The sequence below is a fragment of the Vespula pensylvanica genome, chromosome 11 (genome assembly GCF_014466175.1).
Source record: "Vespula pensylvanica isolate Volc-1 chromosome 11, ASM1446617v1, whole genome shotgun sequence".
Taxonomy (NCBI): Eukaryota; Metazoa; Arthropoda; class Insecta; order Hymenoptera; family Vespidae; genus Vespula; species Vespula pensylvanica.
In genome coordinates, this window is record NC_057695.1 from 7,187,116 (window position 1) to 7,209,698 (window position 22,583).

The 22,583-nt window shown below is 32.6% G+C and overlaps 2 protein-coding genes across 6 annotated transcripts; both read left to right on the forward strand.

Moving 5' to 3' along the window:
- Positions 1 to 13: 13 nt before the first annotated feature.
- LOC122632870 (WD repeat and FYVE domain-containing protein 2) lies at positions 14 to 2,630 on the forward strand. Its single transcript, XM_043820140.1, has 7 exons — positions 14 to 316; positions 702 to 843; positions 919 to 1,124; positions 1,229 to 1,468; positions 1,647 to 1,785; positions 1,868 to 2,067; positions 2,132 to 2,630. Exons 1-7 carry the CDS (start codon positions 156 to 158, stop codon positions 2,268 to 2,270), a joined length of 1,227 nt encoding a protein of 408 aa, XP_043676075.1. The 5' UTR covers positions 14 to 155; the 3' UTR covers positions 2,271 to 2,630.
- A 2,632-nt stretch (positions 2,631 to 5,262) lies between these two features.
- Positions 5,263 to 21,543, forward strand: LOC122632861 (myosin-VIIa). Of its 5 annotated transcripts, none has more exons than XM_043820115.1 (28): positions 5,263 to 6,058; positions 9,272 to 9,318; positions 11,724 to 11,837; positions 11,924 to 12,070; positions 12,214 to 12,398; positions 12,533 to 12,654; positions 12,740 to 12,996; positions 13,145 to 13,310; positions 13,407 to 13,537; positions 13,623 to 14,018; positions 14,107 to 14,487; positions 14,599 to 14,754; positions 14,851 to 15,444; positions 15,510 to 15,719; positions 15,808 to 16,005; positions 16,121 to 16,297; positions 16,373 to 17,413; positions 17,477 to 17,721; positions 17,789 to 18,149; positions 18,246 to 18,364; positions 18,441 to 18,837; positions 18,914 to 19,096; positions 19,165 to 19,366; positions 19,468 to 19,596; positions 19,675 to 19,771; positions 19,862 to 19,959; positions 20,080 to 20,249; positions 20,342 to 21,543. In XM_043820115.1, exons 2-28 carry the CDS (start codon positions 9,301 to 9,303, stop codon positions 20,546 to 20,548), a joined length of 6,501 nt encoding a protein of 2,166 aa, XP_043676050.1. In that variant the 5' UTR covers positions 5,263 to 6,058; positions 9,272 to 9,300; the 3' UTR covers positions 20,549 to 21,543. The 5 variants fall into 5 exon arrangements, 3 of the variants coding, with proteins under 3 accessions (XP_043676050.1, XP_043676052.1, XP_043676051.1); XM_043820117.1 differs by lacking the exon at positions 5,263 to 6,058 and adding an exon at positions 7,048 to 7,189; XM_043820116.1 differs by lacking the exon at positions 5,263 to 6,058 and adding an exon at positions 7,236 to 7,347.
- The last annotated feature ends 1,040 nt before the right edge of the window (positions 21,544 to 22,583 follow it).

A 22,583-nucleotide genomic window follows, 5' to 3' on the forward strand; every position in this document is an offset into this window, starting at 1 on the left:
TACTTTTCTAAATTATACCGGCAGGATCTCTGCCGTCACATAGCTTCGAATTTTATCTTCCAACTTTATGACGATTCATAAATTGTGAATAACGTCGAAGTCCGGCAACTGTCAAATGACATTCGCATTTATAAGGTTACTACTTTGATTTTGAAATGGCAGCAGAAATAAAACCCGCGCCCGGAGGGAATCACGACAAGTTTAGTTCCAGTCGTAAGCCCGTACTTTTGTCGAAATTAGAAGGCTGTAACGACGACGTTAACGCGGCTATAATCATCCCGCGGGAAGACGGTGTAATTAGCGTTTGCGATGACAGGTACGTGATGCTTATGTATTCTACGGTCTGACAACTTATCTGCCCGTATTATAATATGGTTGATTTAATTAGCTCTCATATTGTTTCTTTTTTATCATTTTCTTTTGTATTTATAGTTTTAATTATTGTCGCTTGACAACAAAACTCCTAATTATCGGTTAATATTTATAAATTAAATTATTTATTTATTCGTTCATTATTTTTTATGTAGTATACCATGTAACATTCTACGTTAATTATATTATCAATTTATCGGATCTTCTGTTTTTTTATTAGGAAACTTACTTTGTATCATATTTATATTTCTTTATCTATATTCTACGGTATGATTTTTATTATTTTTAAATAAGTTTATATAGATGAGACAAGTTTATTGTTTTCACAGAACCGTCAGAGTATGGCTGAAACGAGATTCTGGCCATTACTGGCCAAGCGTTTGCCAATACATGGCTGTTGGTGCAACTTCTATGCATTACTGCGTAGAAACAAGGCAATTATTTGTTGGACTTGAAAATGGAAATATAAATGTATGTGATATAGGGATTTAAGAAATGTCTTTATAAGAAGTAATATTTTGTGCTTTGTAAAATTCATAATTTTAGGAATTTGTTTTGGAGCAAGATTATAATCGTATGACTGGTATGCGCGAATATTTAGCACATCAGGCAAGAGTTTCTGGAGTTATATATGCGCCAAATTGCGAGTGGGTATTGAGCATAGGCCGTGATAAATTATTTCAATTACATTGTTCCAATACTGGAAGGAAATTAGGATCATATCAAACAGATGCATGGTATACTGCTCTACAGTATCCTTTCTTCAATTTGTTTCTTCATATGTTTCAATAATGCGTAACATATCATATTTTAGTTAATAAACGTTTGCATTTATATATTAGCTTAACTAATTCAGATTTGATGCACAATCTAAACACGCTTTTGTGGGAGATTATTCTGGACAAATAGCAATGTTAAAATTGGATACTAACGGTGTTACTTTCATTACCATGCTGAAAGCACATACAGGAAGCATTCATACTTTAGCATGGGATTCTGAGAAGCAGCTTCTGTTTTCTGGCAGTTTTGATCAAAGTATTATAGTGTGGGATATTGGAGGACGTCAAGGCACGGCATATGAACTTCAAGGCCATCAGTAAGCTAAAGTAACTCTAATACATAAGATAGAATAATTACGAGTAGTTTTATGATAATACATTTATATGCTGTCATAGAACGTTGAATTTGTTTTACAACGTATAAAATTCAGTTTGTATTCTCTTCTTTACCTTCCTTGTAAATGTCTTCTACATCTAGAAATGTACATATTTCAGTAACAAAGTGACAGCACTTTGCTATGCAAGTACAGAACGTGTATTACTATCTGGGGGAGAAGATGCAGTGATTGTTTGTTGGGATATGGCTGCAAATAGGAGAGAAACAGCACCTTGGGTTGAATCCGATACATGCCAAGTATGTTTGTATATTATTTATTTTATACGACCCATAAATTTATATGATCATAGACTACGTCTAGAATTTTTATCGTGTACAGGCCTGTGGGAGACCATTTTTCTGGAATATAAAAGCAATGATGGATCAGCGTCAGATAGGCTTAAGGCAACATCATTGTCGTCATTGTGGTCGCGCTTTGTGCGCTCGTTGCACTTCTCAAAGAACACCGATCCCATCCATGGGATTTGAATTTGAAGTTCGAGTGTGCGATCCATGCCATATTCAACTTAAAGCTGCCAAGTAGGTATTAACGGTATATGTAATACAGAATTGTAACTTAACTGCTATATATCTCTTCGTACAGCCAAACATCTCTTGCATCATTTCATGATGCAAAACATAGTATTATTGGAATGGATTTAGATGCTCCACGTCGAAGATTATTGACTATCGGACAAGATCGCTTAATTAAAATATGGGATATTTCTGCACTGCTTCAGTGAACTTGCAAGTATATACGCTTTCCTAAACAAATCAAATTATATGACACGAAAAACTGTTATCACGTTTAAATGGAAAAATGTGCTATCCAGAGCGTATTTTTGTGATTATGTAATTATTTTTAATTACAAATTCAGATATACTTTGTGTAATGCAAAATGTTCTTTGTGGGAATAACGAAATAATATCGCGAGCATGAAAACACAAAGTAGAATTGTAATTATAGTTTTCAAAAATTTAAGTCATCGATACTTCTTTGCACCAAATACTCATATATTCCTTGTATATTTATAAAACAAGCAGCAATAGATGTGAATATATTTTCTCATATACAGTAGACCCAACACAATCAATTGGAAAAAGGAAATACTAAAGTTAAAAGCGATTTATCTATTTTTGGGATAACGATAATGTTACTTTCAAGAAAAAATACTTTAATACCTGAGGTATAATATAATGCTGAGGTACATGGAATAACCAAAATAGAAAAGAAAAGAATGAGGAGAGACAGACAAATAAACAGAAAGGGAGACTACTAACACAAATCCTATGACTCTTAAATATTTTCTTAATCAAACCTTTGTAAGGTACATCCAGCAGTGCTTACATATAAGCTATAATCTACCTATATTATACATAGGTACTTTTTAATCAAATCAAAGTTATTTCAGTTAATTATTTTGGTGCTGATTGCTGACGTTATACATCTGTAATTATCATTATTGTTGATACATTATATACAGTTATTGTTAAAATCTTTATAAAGATATCTAGCTTATTCATACTTTTTAATTGTTTCAAGATGTATATGACACATACTATATGTATGTATGCAATAGAATACTTATAGCACTGCATAACGTAACATTCATTTTATTGTGTTCTTTTGTTGATTGCTTTTAACAATATATTATGTATATTCTACGATGATAAAAAATATTAATATCTTGTGTTTTACTTCGATTCTAACTAATTGTATAATTACATAGTAAAAATTGTTTTAAATGGCTATAAGTATATCACGAAAAATTCATAATTTACAAACGTTTAAAAAATGATAGAAAATAAATTATAATTTGCGTTTTCTGTAGGTCCTGTAAGACTTTTAATTTCATACAAATAATAGTAATAATTATATAATTATAAACATATAATCACACAAGCGTATACATACATACATATAATTTACTAGATATAATTTACTAAATATAATATGAAGTCAGAAGTCTTATAATATTTTCATATAATAATTTTACTAAGTCCTAGTCGTCTTATATATTAATTTTATGACTTAAAGCTATATATTACTGTTATATTATTCTTACTAAACATATACAAACAAAGATATGTTAAACAAGAATGCTATGATAAAATAATTTTTATCTACTAATAATTGGATACAAAGTAATAATTTTGTTAATCAAATAGATTCTTGAGAAAAAGTTTTAAAGCAAAATATGTTTAAAAATAAATTACGTTGAATCTTTTTAATGTTCATTTATGTAACTAATAGTTTTTGTAGGAATTTATAATTTTTGCTTTTCATGGACACGACTATTTCGTAACAATCTTTTATTTATTTTTAAATGGCTTTCTCCTTTTCTGACCATGTCTGCCTTCCTTTGTCTTTTCATCTTATAGTCATAAATTTACTTATTTCAACATGGAAGATAAAAAAAATTAAGAAGAAAAATTTGTTCTTCCTTTTATATGAAAGATCCAATTTTATTGGTATCATGTCCTTCCAAAACTCATTCTAGTTTCTAAAACTTGAAATTGTAGATACAATAGTCTTCTTGTGCTTCCATAAAGCTAGTTGTCATAAATTGTGATGCAAAAATTGTAATAATAAAAAATATGTCAAAAAAATAACATGAAAATGTTAAAATTGGACATTCATGTAAACATTAAATGTATGTTATATCATTACATTATATCTTTCATAAAATTTTCTCTGTAATTGATTATTTATAAATAATCTATATGCTTGTCTTGTACCTGAAAGTAAAAAATTATCATTACACTAAATTACAAAATAGGGACTACTGACTTTCATATTGAAATTTGAGTATAAATGGTTACGATGAGAAGTATAATGTTACTCTGTTATAAAGAAATATTAAAAGTTTTATTATATCATATTTTCTTCACTTTTGATAATTTTCAAATTCGATTGTATTCCACAATTCAATCGAGCTACGTTAAAAGATACAATTATAGTTGTTTTGTTGGGGTCATTTATAGTATCTTTACATGCTATCACAAATATTTTGTATGCTAACGAAGAATATATTATTGAATATACTATTGAAATAAGTTGTACGTGCTTCTTATTATAAAAAAAAAAAGTGCTATTACTTGATTAATGTAATTATCTTATTTACGATAAAAATGCGCTGTATATTAAATATTATCTACGAAGTTTTCAAAAGTATCATACATAGAAAATGTACATTCGTAAGATAATTTTGAAAAAAAATGTTTATTATACGATTTTTTGATGAAAATTTCTTTACTGTTACGTCCCTAGATAAAGTGTTTAAATCGCTTGAGAAAATGACAATTATTACTAACGAAATGTATGCTACTTGAACTTATTATCAAAAGTATTCTCGTTACGTAAATACACATTTCGTTTTACGTTAAGCGAATGTTAAATGATAATAAATGTTTCCGGTAAAGCGATCACTGCATTTCACCAACAACTTTATGCATTAGTACGTATATTCTAAGATATATAGCTGTAAAGAAAGAACAAAAATATGTGTATACATCCAATCGTATATAAATCGGTACGAACCGATCGCAAACGAAGTAAAAAATATATTTTCAACGTTAATGACACGTCGTTTATTATTTTCATTGGCATACGATTCAAACCTTCTTTATCGTTTAGTTTCTGACCATTTGTTTTGAAATATAAAACAAAGACGACGCCTAGAAACATTGTAAGATCTTTGTAAAATTTCAATGGCAGACGATAAACATTTGAAACCCCGTATTTCTAATTACCATCAATAGAATCATCTAAATTCCTTAAAGTAAAGTGAAAACCTAATAAAAATAATTTTCTGTATTTCGTATAGGAAAACGATGTGTACTGATAGACGAATGTGTTGTTCCAAAAGCGCGCTAAAAAGATCCAAAATAAAATCTAAACAAATAAAATGGGGTAGAAGGCGACAAAGTTGTGAATAATTTGATCCTTCATAGTGCATACCGTACGATCGTACACCGACATACGATTCATACCGCTGCTACTTTCCACCTCCTCCATAATCCGACTTCCACCTGGCTACGCCCGAACCATGCCGAAGGTAGCCGAGAGTGGTCGCGTTGTTTAACGTGCCGGTCAGAAGCACCGTGGCCCATCCTCCGGAACGAGCCACGGCTGTCTCCGTTGTTCTCATCGTCGTCGTCAATTTTACATTTGTAAAACGTATGTTTTTCGGACATTTGTGATAATTACTTCTTTTTGGTAAATCGTTACTACTTTTCCACGGTTCTCTCTCTCTCTCCCCTTCATTCCTTCTCGCGCGCGCGTCATCCATTCTTCACAGTTCTTTTTCTTCTCAACGCACATTAACCTGTCGCATAAAAAAAAAAAGAAAAGCGAGCTGTTCTCGGGCGCACGTTCATACCGGTGTTCTACCGATCGAGTTTCCTTTGGATATGAAAAGCGAGCTTCGCGCCGGCCCATGTAAAGTGCAGTGCAGTGTAGTTTAATGGAGCGCACCGACGACTTCTAGCAGAGGCCCGCTTTCGTCGTGCTTATCGTTACTCGCGCAAGGTAATTAACTTATATCGAATATAATACGCGATACCTAGCTTCGATGATTCTCTCTCTCTCTATCTGTCTATCTATCTATTTCTCTCTCTCATTCTTCGCTCTCACTTCTTCGTACACTTCACCGCCACGTATGTACGAGAAAAAAAATAGCCACGTTCATGATGCGGAACGAAAGAATTCGAACGTTTTAAATACAACGATTTAGGCCTCCGTGTAGTTACACATTGTTCGTATAAATTTAAATACGAAATTTACACGAGCAGTCGTCGGCACGCATGTCTCTTAGATCTTTCGTGCTAACCTATTCGTCCTTGCGAAAGGAATCGAACGAAGATCTATGGCGGTATGATGACTCTCTCTCTCTCTCTCTCTCTCTCTCTCTCTCTCTTTCTCTCTCTCTCTTTTCCAGCTTGTCTGTCTTTTTTCTGCATGTTTTTACGACCTATGACGAACAAAACCTGATTATAAATGCAAGTTAATTTCTGTTGATTTTTTGTAAGAAAGATATGTCACGTTATAATTCTATCATTCTTTCCTGTGTGTATACATATCGCGCTACAAGCGAAACAAATTCTTTAAAAATTGATCAGTAATCTTTATCATTGCTCAACTTTTACAGGTTAAGATTCTTTATGAATAAAAATTCTATTAATAAGGAACCCAACATTTCTTTCTTTCGAATAGAAACACTTACCAAAGATTTAATTTCTTATATGTTTTTTCAAGACGACCGAAAATAATCGGTGTTTTTATTAAAATCTATTCGACGATTGATTACTGAGAGTTCCTGTGCATATGCACGTACGTATGTGTATGAAAATACGTCGAGAGAGAGAGAGAGAGAGAGAGAGAGAGAGAGAGAGAGAGAGAGAGACAGAGAAAAAGGTAGATAAGTTTAATTGTAGAGATAAAGGCATTCGAAACTCAACATTCGTTCAAATGTGCGTACGTTCCTCGTGATTTGATTTTTTACCCTTTACATGACGTCACTCACCGATTAATCGATGATATACGATCCTCTCTTTCTGATCGATCGAACGATAGTTCCTATTTACGTGGAAAGCGCGAAATCTTTATTTTACTTAAGTATAAACGGAAGAAGAGGAAAGTAGGGAATCTGTTCATAAAGAGGTGCGGATATATGACGTATGTACTATACGTACGTTGTGTCATCTTGAATCGTGACGCGTAAAGAATTAACATAAATTTTATTTTCGTCCGGTTTTAAGTAACTTTTTTCGACCTGTCGTTGTGTTGAAGATTGCAATGGCGGCCATTTCCGATGACACGTATGTACGAAAGAGAAATAATTTGTGAATATGAGGTTAACTACGCTCAACAGAATGTAAAATGAAAATGAGTATGGTTTGTTGCAATGAAGGTACACACACGATCGAGGTCATACGAAAGAGACAAAATTTCGTTGGAACGTGTCTTCCCGGTCACGCGTCGTTGTTTGATCGCCCGTTAAAGTCTCCTGCACACGGTACTGCGCCACTGACCGCTCACTAGATATTTTCAAAGTCAATGACTGCGACTCTTCTATACGTTCCTTACTTCAAGTTCATAGTGAAACTCTGTAGCTTTCTGCGCTAATAATATATAATATATTATTATAATAACCTACGTGTGTGTATTATCGTGTACATGTGTATATGTATCAGTTACGGAAACTTAGAATATAAACGTCCTACGATAAATATGTGCGTGTCAGATATTGAACGTAGAAGTAAATTCGTATGACGTACGTTTTGTAAGATTTATATACGAAATACGTTAATTTATATTTTTGCATATTCGTTGTTTTTTTTTTTTTTGTTTTGTTTACATATCACGAAATTCATTCGAAGGGACACAGTTTAGGAGAAAGCATAGCAGCCGGCGGCAGTAAAAGTTTACGGAAAAGCGCGAAATATGAACGTAACAACGGGACATACTTTGAATGTGTCACGGGGATATTTGAACTCGGCGTGTAAACACAGATGCCGGATAACCCACTTTTGATAAATCGAGAAATTGAATTAAGAAACGCATTTGACATTGAATCGATTCGAAGATTCTAGAAATAATCAAGTTATCTCGTTCGAAATCATCAGCGATGCGTAACAAAACACGTTCGATCTCTATTATCTATGATGTTGTTATCTATGATGTGGTCTATGTATGTAATTTTGAATGAAAATATTAAATAATCAGTTCGTGCGAAGTCCACAAAAAAAATAATCAATTAAATAATGTCTAATTTGTTTATCTATATAAATAAGATTGTTAGTACTCATACGATACAAATAAAGCTTCTAGGATCGACATTGTCCCGTTTTAGCGTTTAATACGAATCCATTCATTGTTATGGAAACATTTGAACCTAAATTTGATATCTCGTGGTCGTACAACCATATTTTAGAAATGAATGGAGCGTGATATTTCTTCTCATTCGATGAATACAATTCCATTGGGATTACATTTCCACGGTCCGATAAGCGTCGTCTCGCTTATTCCGTGCTTTAGAATCGTGAAATTCGTGACAATTCTCGGGAAAATCGATGACATCCATCGATGAGAAAAAGATCGATCGGATCGAGAGGATTCTTAGTGGATCCTGTCGGATCCGTATGGCTTGGCAGCATGAACTACCTAACCCACTTTTACAAACAGGTTTATGCTGCTTCCACTGTAACGGTGATCGAGCAGACATCGTCGACGTATGCAAGAATGATTTTTCTCAACTTTAACCGTGCTTTACGTATATGTATATCGTTCAAACTAACAATTAATAAAAACTTCTTAATAATTGATTATATGTTTCACACGTTTGGTCGATTATCAATTGATTAAAACATTCGATATTTGATTGTTCCATGCGATTTTACCAATGGACACGCATTTATTTGTTTAAACAATTGATGTTACTCGATGTTCTAAAATCCGCGTACGTCGATTTTATCCTCGGTGATTGCGAAAAAGAATAGATGCGACGTATAGAAAAGTTCTTACAGCGAAAAGAAGGACGATTGTGAGCGTAGCGAAGTATCCTTAGTATCATCCTTGAAATAAAATGCAGTAGTCGGTCGTTGTAGTTTACTACATAACCCGTATTTATGCTTCCGATGCTCTTAGTCCGTGGTTTGCGCGTTGTTGCTGTTGTTGCATATACGAGTATTAAAAGAAAGAAAAAAAACGAAGAGACGATGAAAACATATTTTCTTGCTTTAGGTGGAGTGCCGACAACCACGACTTAAGAGATGGTCATCGTCACGCGGGTAAGACGTTCTTTTTTTATTTTTCTTTTATCTTAATTAATTTAACTATTTATAATTGTAAATCATCGAAACAAGATCATTATTATAAAGGATCGAGTTCGTAAGGGATGCTAAGGATTTTGTTTCGACATCCGTTATAATCTATTACACGTGAGAATAATATTTATTACACGTGTAGTTCTGTTCGATCAATTCTATCGATTCTGACTCGTGATTCGTAGCGAGAGCGTTCGAAGTGATCTCTCGCTGATGCGTTACTTTTTACCGCTTTCATCGTCTTTCTCCTTCAAGACGGTCAGTAGGGCTCTGTCACGAGTGAGAACGTCTTAAGATTTTATGATATTCGCGTGAATGTTTCTTTTTCTATTTCTCTATTTTTTTTTCCAATTCAAAAGTCGATTCTCTTATGTCATCTTTGGCGATTAATTGATACGTATACATACATACTTTGATTTATCTCAAATAAAAAGTTATTTTTCGTCTCATCGATCAATAATATTAATATCATCGTGTTACAGTGTAACTCTCGTCTCGATTGATTTGTTTTATTAGCAACCGTGCACGTCGTCTTCGTTCGCGATTACATCGGAGTAGAATTTCTATGGAATGCAAAAAGAAGGTCCTTGCGATTGAGTGAAAGGTTACATTCATCACATCCTTTTTTATTTTTAATCCTTTTTTTTTTATCTCTAGGAACGTATATGCTAATTATCTGTTAGATAAACGTGTACACATAAATTTATAATATACCTTATTATATATAATGTGTGATGTCGATTTCTCGATAAATAGAACAGAAGAAAGAAAAAAAAGATGTAGCAAATCGATTTTCTGTACATACTTATAATAAGTTTTTTGTAATGAATGATTTCGATGTTTAAGGGGGAAAAACGAATAGTTGAAGCACCACAGAATTCGAATCTATTCATTCGACGATTATTCGATACGTTAAAGTAGTGTTTAAAAAATCTTTTTTTGTCGCTAATATAGAATTAACTTTTCGATAGAAGCATTAAGGCATAGGAACAACAAAATTTCTATGTACGTAGCCGTTTCGAATTCTTCTTTCTGGAAAATAAAAAACGTTGAGCCGCGCGATCGGTTAATTAGGCATAGTTAACGGTCCTTTACTACCGCGCGAATGCCCTGTACAACACCTTGGTATTTCGCACGAACGATCTAGCTGTCGTATAACGGTACGAGAATCGTCCGCCGGACGTGCGTTTGATTCGTACCTTCGAATTTATACCTTATGCTTTTTCTCTGTTTATTGTAAATAAATCACTGAAGACGCGTAAAAAGCAATAATCAAAAACTAAGACAATTCTTTTTTTCGATCATTGGAGATTTTTAAGAGAAAAGTGTCCTATCGTACTGACTCTGACAGTTAACTTATAAATAATTTTAAAGCGACTTCTTTATAAATATTAACGAACGTTCGTTAAGAAGGCAACAATGAAAATACAATTTTAAATTCTCGTTAGGTTCTCACGTTTAACGAGTAGATCGAGTCATTATAGATAACAAAGAAAATAAAATAGATGAAGGGACCAATCGAATGGGCTTTTATTTCAAATCGATGAGCGGAAGAGCTCTTCCGATGAGGTGAACAACCGGAAAGCGTAGACTATCGTTTGGTATAATCGGTCATAGATCTACAGGATTCTATGGCGTTACCATATTAAGACTTTATTTAGAATGGTCATCCTATGTATCTTATTACTAATTAAGCGATAAAATCTATTGGTGCGATTATTATCGATCAGTTTTATATCTTTGTTCGTGCAAAAATTCTGAACTGTTCCTAAATTATGCGAAATAGAGCAGCTAATTAAAATCAAATTAGAGCATTTACATATCAGATAAAATTCACTATCGATGTTTCGTGTTTTTCTTTTGCTTTTACCATCAGTCCGTGTACTTTCGGGATAATAATTAGTTTCGAATTGCAATGGAATGTCTTGATAAGAGGAAAAGATATTAAAAACGAATCGAACCTTTTGTGATTCATAGCGTAAGATCGACGACTAGCGATAAACACTTTATCGGATAACCTTGCACAAAACAATCCACTTTCTTTTAGTAGGAAGGCAACAACAATGATAATCCACAATTCATAATTGTTCGAATTAGAAGCAGACATAGTTGGTTGCCGCGTTCAACGCAACGTAATTAGTTTCCCTCTTACAAGCACACTTGTCATTATCATTCCCCACGTAGCAATATCTTTACGAATAAGAAGATTAATTCTAGCTATCGTAGATTTATATTTATGCTATAGGATAGAAAGATGAACATGAGCATGCACACGTATACATTTTTAAATCAATAGACGGATATTTGTTTCTTTTATATTGTATATTATACGCTCATGTTACATTTTAACAATTATATTTTATTTTTAGGGGGATTATATATGGATCGAACCAATATCGGGAAGAGAATTTGACGTTGCGATCGGAGCACGTGTAATTTCGGCAGAAGGTAGACGAATCCAGGTTAAGGACGACGATAACAAGGTGAGATAAGGGTTCGATTCGATTTGCATTAAAAATCGTTTAGGTTTCACGGTATAATAGGAATTTTTGATTCTGATTTTTGACAGGAACAATGGCTGACTCCGGAAAGACGAATAAAGGCCATGCATGCTACATCTGTGCAAGGTGTCGAAGATATGATCAGTTTAGGAGACCTCCATGAAGCCGGCATTTTGAGAAATTTACTGATACGCTATAATGAGAATCTCATTTACGTTAGTAATTGATATTTTATACCTTTCTTCATACTACGTCAATATATCGTGCGGGATGATCGTTCAATCAATTTTTGATTACGGTTTTTGATGTATCCAACGAAGAGAAAAAGAAAAAAGAAATTAATAAAAACCTGTTACAGACTTACACAGGCTCCATATTGGTCGCCGTTAATCCATACCAGATACTGCCTATTTACACCGCGGAACAAATAAAGCTTTACAAGGATCGTAAAATTGGAGAACTCCCACCTCACATATTTGCGATTGGCGATAACAGTTATGCACACATGAACAGATACGGTCAAGATCAATGCATAGTAATTAGGTATAGGTCTTTACGTTTACTTACTTATTCGTTTGCTTATTATTTACTTTTTGTTGTATATCGATGCCATAAATGGAAAGTAAATAATTAATGTTGAAAATAAGGATTGACTGAAAATTACGATGTTGGTATAGTGGCGAAAGCGGGGCGGGCAAGACCGAGAGTACGAAATTAATTTTACAATATTTAGCGGCGATCAGTGGCAAACACTCTTGGATAGAGCAACAAATTTTAGAAGCAAACCCAATACTAGAAGGTATTGTCAAATGTACAGAGGTAAATCAAATAAATAGTAAATTAAATAAATATATATGTATATATATATTTTATTTTCATTTTAGCCTTCGGTAATGCCAAAACTGTAAGAAACGATAACTCCTCCCGTTTTGGCAAATACATAGACATTCATTTTAACGAGCATGGTGTAATAGAAGGCGCTAAGATAGAACAATATCTTTTGGAAAAATCTCGCATCGTGTCCCAAAGCTTAGACGAAAGGAATTATCACGTTTTTTATTGTATGCTGGCTGGATTATCGAAGGAAGAAAAGCAGAAGTTAGAACTTGAGGATGCCTCATCATACAGGTATTTAACGGGAGTAAGTAGGAAAATGTTCTCTCTCTCTTTCTCGTTTTTTTTTTTTTTTTTTTTTTTACGGAAATGTGCTTTTAAGTGTAACTTCACGAAAAAAATCATACGATTATAAATGTAACTTAATCAAATAACATTCCGTTTTGAATATTTAGGGAGGCAGTATAACGTGCGAGGGCAGAGACGATGCTGCTGAATTTGCCGATATAAGATCAGCCATGAAAGTATTGTTGTTTACTGATTCAGAGATATGGGAGGTTTTAAAGCTCCTTGCAGCTTTGTTACATATGGGAAACATAAAATACAGAGCTACCGTCGTAGGTATGAATTTAGTATTTGACAAAATCCCGAAGTATTATGTTTTCCTCGTTGTTTCGCTAGGATGGTTTTATTTCCTTATTCGTCGTTAATTTGTAGATAATTTGGACGCAACGGAAATACCAGAACAGACAAACGTCCAAAGAGTAGCGCATTTGCTGGGTGTTCCAGTACAATCGTTGATAGATGCTCTTACACGAAAAACTATATTTGCTCACGGTGAGACCGTAGTAAGTATTACGGTAGCCATGAAATTTTCATTATGAATATTAATTATTATTTTTACATCGTTAATTCTATGCAACTTGTAAATAGGTTTCTACGTTATCAAGGGAACAATCAGTTGATATAAGAGATGCTTTCGTTAAAGGAATATACGGTCGATTGTTTATACATATCGTTAAAAAAATTAACGAAGCTATCTACAGACCGAAAAATACTTCACGTAGTGCCATCGGTGTGCTCGATATATTTGGTTTTGAAAATTTTAATCACAATAGCTTTGAGCAATTTTGCATCAATTATGCGAATGAAAATCTACAACAATTCTTTGTACAACATATCTTTAAGTTGGAACAGGAAGAATATAATCACGAAGGTATTAATTGGCAACATATAGAATTCGTCGATAATCAAGATGCTCTAGATTTAATAGCCATTAAGCAACTAAATATTATGGCACTTATTGATGAAGAGTCGAAGTTTCCAAAAGTATGTACTTTTTTGTATATCGTTACACGTTTGTAATTTAACGTTATAACAAATGTCAATATTATAATACTATTATACACGTTTTCAGGGTACAGACCAAACGATGTTAGCAAAGATTCATAAAACTCATGGAACTCACAGAAATTACTTGAAACCAAAATCGGATATCAATACCTCGTTTGGATTGAATCATTTCGCTGGTGTCGTTTTTTATGACACTAGAAGTTTTCTCGAAAAGAATAGAGATACGTTTAGCGCTGATTTATTACAACTCATTCATATATCCTCAAATAAGTTTTTGCAAACGTGTTTCATTGAGGATATTGGCATGGGTTCTGAAACCAGAAAAAGAGCGCCGACTTTGTCAACTCAATTCAAAAAATCATTAGATTCGCTTATGAAGACGTTATGCAGCTGTCAGCCTTTCTTCATAAGATGTATTAAACCTAACGAATATAAAAAACCTATGGTAAGTCTCGATATAATACAATACAAAATATAAATATTACAAAAATAATATAGAATATTAATGTAGTGTGTAAAGTTGAAAAGCTATTTTTATCATTTGACATTATTTTAGATGTTTGATAGAGGATTATGTTGTCGACAATTAAGATACTCTGGAATGATGGAAACAATTAGAATACGCAGAGCTGGATATCCAATTAGGCATTCCTTCCACGAGTTCGTTGAGAGATATAGATTCCTCATACCCGGTGTACCTCCTGCGCACAAAGTACATTACCAAAAATATTTTCGTTAACGATGCATTTCATTTACCATATGCTTTTCCAAATTAATATATTTTATTGATTAAACGTTCTTATGGTAGGTCGATTGTCGAGCTGCTACTTCAAAAATTTGCCATGTAGTTCTAGGAAGATCGGATTATCAATTAGGACACACTAAAGTATTCTTGAAGGATGCACACGATTTATTTTTAGAGCAAGAACGCGATCGTGTTTTGACGCGAAAAATTTTGATTTTACAACGCAATATACGTGGATGGGTTTACAGAAGAAGATTTATGCGTATGCGAGCAGCTGCAATGATAATACAAAAGTATTGGAGAGGCTACGCTCAACGGCAGCGTTACAAACGTATGAAGAGTGGCTACATGAGATTACAAGCTCTGATAAGATCACGAGTGCTGTCTCATAGGTTCAGACACTTGCGAGGACATATAGTAGCTCTTCAGGCACGAGCTAGGGGTCATTTGGTACGCAAAATGTATCGCAAAAAATTATGGGCCATTGTTAAAATTCAAGCTCATGTGAGAAGATTAATAGCAGAAAGAAGATATAAGAAAATTAAATATGAATACAGATTGCACATCGAAGCGTTAAGGCTACGGAAGAAAGAGGAACGCGAATTAAAAGATCAAGGAAATAAAAGAGCTAAAGAAATTGCTGAACAAAACTATAGGGTGCGCATTCAAGCATAAGTTTAATTAGAATATTTTACAGGAACTTACAGCAAATAATTTTACAGGAACGAATGCAAGAATTGGAACGAAAAGAGATAGAAATGGAACTTGAAGATAGGCGTAGGATGGAAATTAAGAAAAATTTGATTAATGATGCAGCTAAGAAACAAGATGAACCAGTCGATGATAGCAAATTAGTCGAAGCGATGTTCGATTTCTTACCTGATTCGAGTAGCGAAGCACCAACGCCAGCCAGGGAAACGTCTGTTTTTAATGTTGGTTATTCGTTTAAAACTTTATCATTTTTCAATTATGCTATGTACATAGTACACGAAAGAATGTATGTGTTGTTTGGATTTTCAGGATCTTCCAGCTCCTAAAGCTGATCAGCAAGAAATTATTAGTCCAGTTCAAACTGCTTCGGAAGATGAGGAAGACTTATCCGAATTTAAGTTCCAAAAGTTTGCAGCTACGTACTTCCAGGGTAATATTACACATCAGTACTCTAGGAAACCATTGAAACATCCGTTGTTGTCTCTGCATACACAAGGAGACCAATTGGTTAGTACCGCTGTTTAAAAGATTATTTGGAGAATATTTCATTCGTGATAAATTAAAATTTCTACCGATTTTACCATATACCCCATACCATAGACATAACGCTATCTTTTTGTAGGCTGCTCAAGCTTTATGGATCACCATACTTCGTTTCACTGGTGATCTTCCCGAACCACGTTTCCATACAATGGATAGAGATACGACGTCTGTTATGTCCAAAGTAACTGCTACACTTGGACGTAATTTCATTAGAAGTAAAGAATTCCAGGAAGCACAAATGATGGGCATGGATCCGGTATGTATTGATTATTCCTTTTATTTTAGATGTCTGTTTTATTCGATAGCTAAAGAATATTATATTCCTCGATAGGAAACCTTTTTAAAGCAGAAACCACGATCTATCAGGCATAAATTAGTATCGTTGACCTTAAAAAGGAAGAATAAATTAGGAGAGGATGTTAGAAGGAGACTGCAAGAAGATGAATATACAGCAGATAGCTATCAATCTTGGCTGGAGGCAAGACCGACTTCAAATCTAGAGAAACTACATTTCATCATCGGCCATGGAATACTCAGAGCAGAATTAAGAGATGAAATTTATTGCCAGATTTGCAAACAATTAACCAATAATCCTTCAAAATCATCGCACGCCCGTGGCTGGATTTTATTGTCTCTCTGTGTTGGTTGTTTTGCACCGTCTGAAAAATTTGTAAACTATCTTCGTGCATTTATAAGAGAAGGGCCACCAGGCTATGCTCCGTACTGCGAAGATCGCCTTAAAAGAACGTTCAATAATGGTACTAGGAATCAGCCTCCAAGCTGGTTGGAACTTCAGGCAACAAAATCCAAAAAACCAATTATGCTTCCTATTACATTCATGGATGGAAATACCAAAACTCTTCTTGCCGACTCAGCGACCACTGCTAGGGAATTGTGCAATCAATTATCCGATAAAATTTCATTAAGGGATCAATTTGGATTCTCTCTTTATATCGCATTATTCGATAAAGTTTCATCATTGGGGAGTGGTGGTGATCATGTCATGGATGCTATTTCTCAATGCGAGCAGTACGCTAAGGAACAGGGCGCACAGGAACGAAATGCACCATGGAGATTGTTTTTCCGGAAAGAAATCTTTGCCCCGTGGCACGAACCAACGGAAGATCAAGTAGCGACGAATCTGATATATCAGCAAGTGGTCAGAGGTGTGAAATTCGGAGAATATCGCTGCGACAAGGAAGAAGATTTGGCAATGATCGCGGCTCAACAATACTATATAGAGTATCATACGGACATGAATATAGACAGATTATATACTTTACTACCTAATTACATACCAGATTATTGTTTAGCTGGTGTTGATAAGGCCATTGATAGGTGGGGACATCTTGTTCTGCAAGCATATAAAAAGGTAAAATATAATTGTTAAATTAAGAATTACGATTAAGAATTACGATTCTTTTAATATTTGCAGAGTTACTATTTAAAAGAAAAGGTACCTGTTTTACGTGTTAAAGAGGATATAGTAGGCTATGCAAAGTTTAAATGGCCTTTACTTTTTTCTCGCTTCTATGAAGCTTATAGAAATTCTGGTCCAAATTTGCCTAAGAACGATGTCATTATAGCTGTCAACTGGACTGGGGTTTATGTTGTTGACGATCAGGAACAAGTGCTTCTGGAATTGTCCTTCCCTGAAATTACCACCGTGTCTAGTCAAAAGTATGTACGATACTTTGTTAATAATTTTATTAGAGTAACAGATACTATTTACCTTTTCGCTTTCTAGAACGAACAAGATGTTTACACAGACATTCAGTTTGTCGACGGTGCGAGGAGAAGAGTTTACATTCCAGAGCCCTAACGCAGAAGATATTCGTGATCTGGTTGTATACTTTTTAGAAGGTTTGAAAAAACGTAGTAAACATGTTATAGCAGTACAAGATTACAAAGCACCTGGCGAAGGATCGTCTTTCCTAAATTTCCAAAAAGGAGATCTTATCATCTTGGAAGACGACAATACTGGTGAAAGTGTTCTTAGCTCGGCTTGGTGTGTTGGAACTTGTGAAAGGACTGGCGAGAAAGGTGACTTTCCTGTAGAGACAGTTTACGTTCTACCATCTCTTATAAAGCCACCGAATGATATATTGGTAAATATCACGAATTTGCCTGTATATACATATCTATAACAGATATTTATGCAATGCATAAATATTCAATTATTTCAAATATTTCATTTTATACAGGCGTTATTCAGCGTGGAAAGTACTGAAAATGGCCGTAGGTTATATCCTCAACAAATAAATGGAGTTGAATCTCGAGACAAACCTCATACTCTTATGGAATATGCCATTGACCATTTCCGGTAGATATGTTTTACTGCAAAAAATGAATATCAAATTAAAATATTATCATTCTATGTTATCATTCATTGGTTTTAGAACTCCACCAAAGAGAACAATGTCAAAAGCTTTAACTCTAACAACTGCGAGAAGAGGTCATACGGATGAATTATGGCATCATTCGAGAGAACCAATAAAGCAGCCACTTTTAAAAAAATTAATATCTAAGGAAGAACTTGCGGAAGAAGCATGCTTTGCTTTCAATGCTGTTTTGAAATATATGGGTGATTTACCAACGAAAAGATCTCGAATTGGCAACGAATACACCGATGTTATTTTTGATGGTCCTTTAAAGAATGAAATTTTAAGAGACGAAATTTATTGTCAAATAATGAAGCAATTAACAGACAACTGTAATAGATTGAGCGAAGAACGAGGATGGGAGTTGATGTGGCTTGCTACTGGACTTTTTACTTGTAGTCAAAGTCTTCTTAAGGTACAATTTTAATATGACTTCAAATTTTTTAAAAATTGTTTGCATTTCATTCATATGTATGTATTGTTAATTAAAGGAATTAACATTATTTTTACGCACGAGGCGGCATCCCATATCTCAAGATTCATTACAAAGGCTTCAAAAGACTTTACGTAACGGTCAACGAAAATATGCTCCGCATCAAGTAGAAGTAGAAGCTATTCAACATAAAACAACACAAATATTTCATAAAGTTTATTTTCCAGACGATACTGATGAAGTAAGTATACTTAATATGTGTATATGGTTACTATAATATTTGTAAAATAATATTTTTTTTATCTGTAGGCGTTTGAGGTAGATTCATCTACAAGAGCAAAGGATTTTTGTCAAAATATTGCACAAAGGCTTAATTTACGTTCGGCAGAAGGTTTTAGTTTATTTGTAAAAATTGCAGATAAGGTCATTTCAGTACCGGAAGGTGATTTCTTTTTTGATTTTGTGCGGCATCTAACAGATTGGATCAAAAAGGCTAGACCATCACGGGATGGTAAGCAGCAGATTGTTTCTAATTAAAATAGTTATTAAATTGAATTTATAGTTATATATATATATATATTTTTTATATATATATATACATATATATTGTAGGTATTTCTCCTCAGTTTACGTATCAAGTATTTTTTATGAAAAAGCTATGGACAAATACAGTTCCTGGAAAAGACAGAAATGCGGATCTTATATTTCACTTTCATCAAGAACTTCCAAAGTTACTGAGAGGTATATTTTAAAATTAGCAATTTTATAAATATTATAGATTGTTCTACCTCTACAACTTTTACATTTAAAAATTTTTAGGATACCATAAGTGTACTAAAGAAGAAGCTTCGAGATTAGCAGCATTAGTATATAGAGTGCGTTTTGGAGAAAGTAAACAAGAGCTTCAAGCGATTCCGTAAGTTTTTTATGAATTGTTATATATATACATGTTATTTACAAATTGTTATATATGTAAGATATAAGTGTTATTACTTATTTTAAACAGGCAAATGTTGAGAGAACTCATACCAAGCGATTTAGTAAAGATCCAAAATTCGAATGATTGGAAAAGATCTATAATAGCTGCATATAATCAAGATGCTGGTAAGTCATAATAACGACTTTTGTAATAATAAATAATGTACAATTTGCCGATCAGTATATAATTTGCTAATTTGATTGAAAATCTTTATTATTATAAAATATGATTATTTTTATATATAGGAATGAGCCCAGAGGATGCTAAGATAACATTTTTGAAAATAGTTTATCGGTGGCCAACATTTGGATCTGCATTCTTTGAAGTTAAACAAAGTACAGAACCAAATTATCCAGAATTACTTTTAATTGCAATTAATAAACATGGAGTAAGCGTTATACATCCTCAAACAAAGGTAATTTAACATGGATTTTTCATATTACAAAACTAATATAATATACATAAATTTGTGATATTTGATTCTAATTACCATCATAATCTTTGTAGGATATATTAATAACACATCCTTTCACTAGAATCTCAAATTGGTCATCTGGTAACACCTACTTTCATATGACAATAGGAAACTTGGTACGAGGTTCTAAACTTTTATGTGAAACTTCACTTGGTTATAAAATGGATGATCTGTTAACTTCGTATATTTCATTAATGCTCACGAATATGAATAAGCAACGTACAATACGAATAAAATAGATTTATGACTACGTGTCCTCCAAAGCGATTAAAAAATAATCCATACATTTTTCTATTTTTTAAATATAAATAATAGAAAATAATAATAGAGAGATTAAATAAAAAGAATAGGTATTTTTCATTAGAAATTTAAAATGTAAAGCAAAATGTAAGTAAATTTAGCGCCAACTTAATTTGACCATATCAAAATATTGTTCATGACTGTTTATATTATATAATACCCTTAAAATGATATTTTTTTATAAGAAAAAGAGGACATTCATATCTTATGAGCGTACCACATATCTTTTTATTTTATCACATTCTTTTAAAATTAATATCATTAATTGTTATACTTGTAGTAACTTAATTACAGTATTAACTTTTTCAAGGTCATAGAGATATTGTTTAAATATCAGCGAATAACTTTGGTCTTATATCAGGCACTTTGCATTCATGTGACATTAGAAATAGATATAAAAGCCAGATTTATTGTTTTCATACTTACCGTTTAATTTGCAATTCGCGGTACAGTTGTTACACAGATAATACAAAGGAAATAGAAGTTTGTGTGTATACAAAAGAATTAACTAAAAGCATTGTATATGATTTATTTACAAATAAGATTTTCTTATAATTTTGTAAAATATTACTTTGCTCTATATTATATATAATCGAAGAATTTTGTGCTAAAGCATATATTACTCGGTTTCGATATAACTGATATCTTTCTTATTATTTAAATAGTACATAAAACCGTAAAAAACGAGAAATAAGTTAATAAATATTATTATATGTAAGTTATGCATATGAGAATATTACGAAATGATTTTTAAAAGTGTTTATTTAACAATATCGATTCGTAAGTTATAACAAAACAAAAAAAAAGGAAAAAAAGAAAAAGGAAATAGTATGAGAGAATCTAAACTTGTATCCGTCCAATGATATTCAAGAATATAATTACTATTAATCCACATTTATATATTGTGAATAATAAAGACAATCGTATTCTTCAATTATGCGATACAAGTGTTAATCGTGGGTAAGTTCCCATGGAACATATACACGTTTCCCCTTCACAATAGATCTTTTCAGGAAGACATTCTTAAAATGATGTTATCTCATTTCCTCCTTGAGACGACTACATTCAAATATACTTAAAAAAAAAAAAAAAAAGAAAAGAAAAAAAAAAGACAACTCTGCAAACCTAATGAACCAGATTTATTTAAATTGAATCTTAACTTAAAATGTTAACTTTATCAGATTTATATAATTTTTTTAAGTACAAATTTTTGAATGTTCATTTGTATGTAACAATTAAATAAGTTAACAAATTCGAATAAATTTGAAAAGATTTTCCAAGATCATACATAAGTTTACGTTTTGTAGATAGTTCATGTATGAAAGATAAAGTACTATAATATATTTACAAGTATGAAGATAAATTAATGCCATCAATAATCCCAGTAATTATTAATAGTAATAGATATTATTATAAATACCTAGTTTTACACCGAATTACATTTTATATGACTTATTTATTAAAATACACAACATTTTTGCAATCATTGCAATCATACAAATTTCGATTATGTACAGATAATTCTATTTTCAGATATAATCAAATTTTGACTTATGCATATATTATTTATTTCGCTGACTATTATTTTTTTTTACAAATTTATTTTTATTTTAAAATTACTTGGTATGATCTAAAGTATAGTAAAAAAACGTTGCATTTATTTTTGTCATAGTATTTAGGAGTAGGAAACATTTGGAGCATAAAGTAAAAATTATATAATGTAAATTATGTCAATTTATTCTAAAACACATAGTGACATAAAAACTCATATGTATAGATCTTTATAAGTAATCAAGCTTTTAAATCTCATGCTTGCTCTTTTTTCTTTAGAAAAAATATTATTAAAGTTAAATATACATTTGAGAAATTCCTAATTATAATCAATAGTAATGGTAGTTACGTCTTTTGTTGATTATACAAGCCATGTTTCTGTAAAAAGTTATTTTTTTGCCTGCAGTATATAATGAACAATAT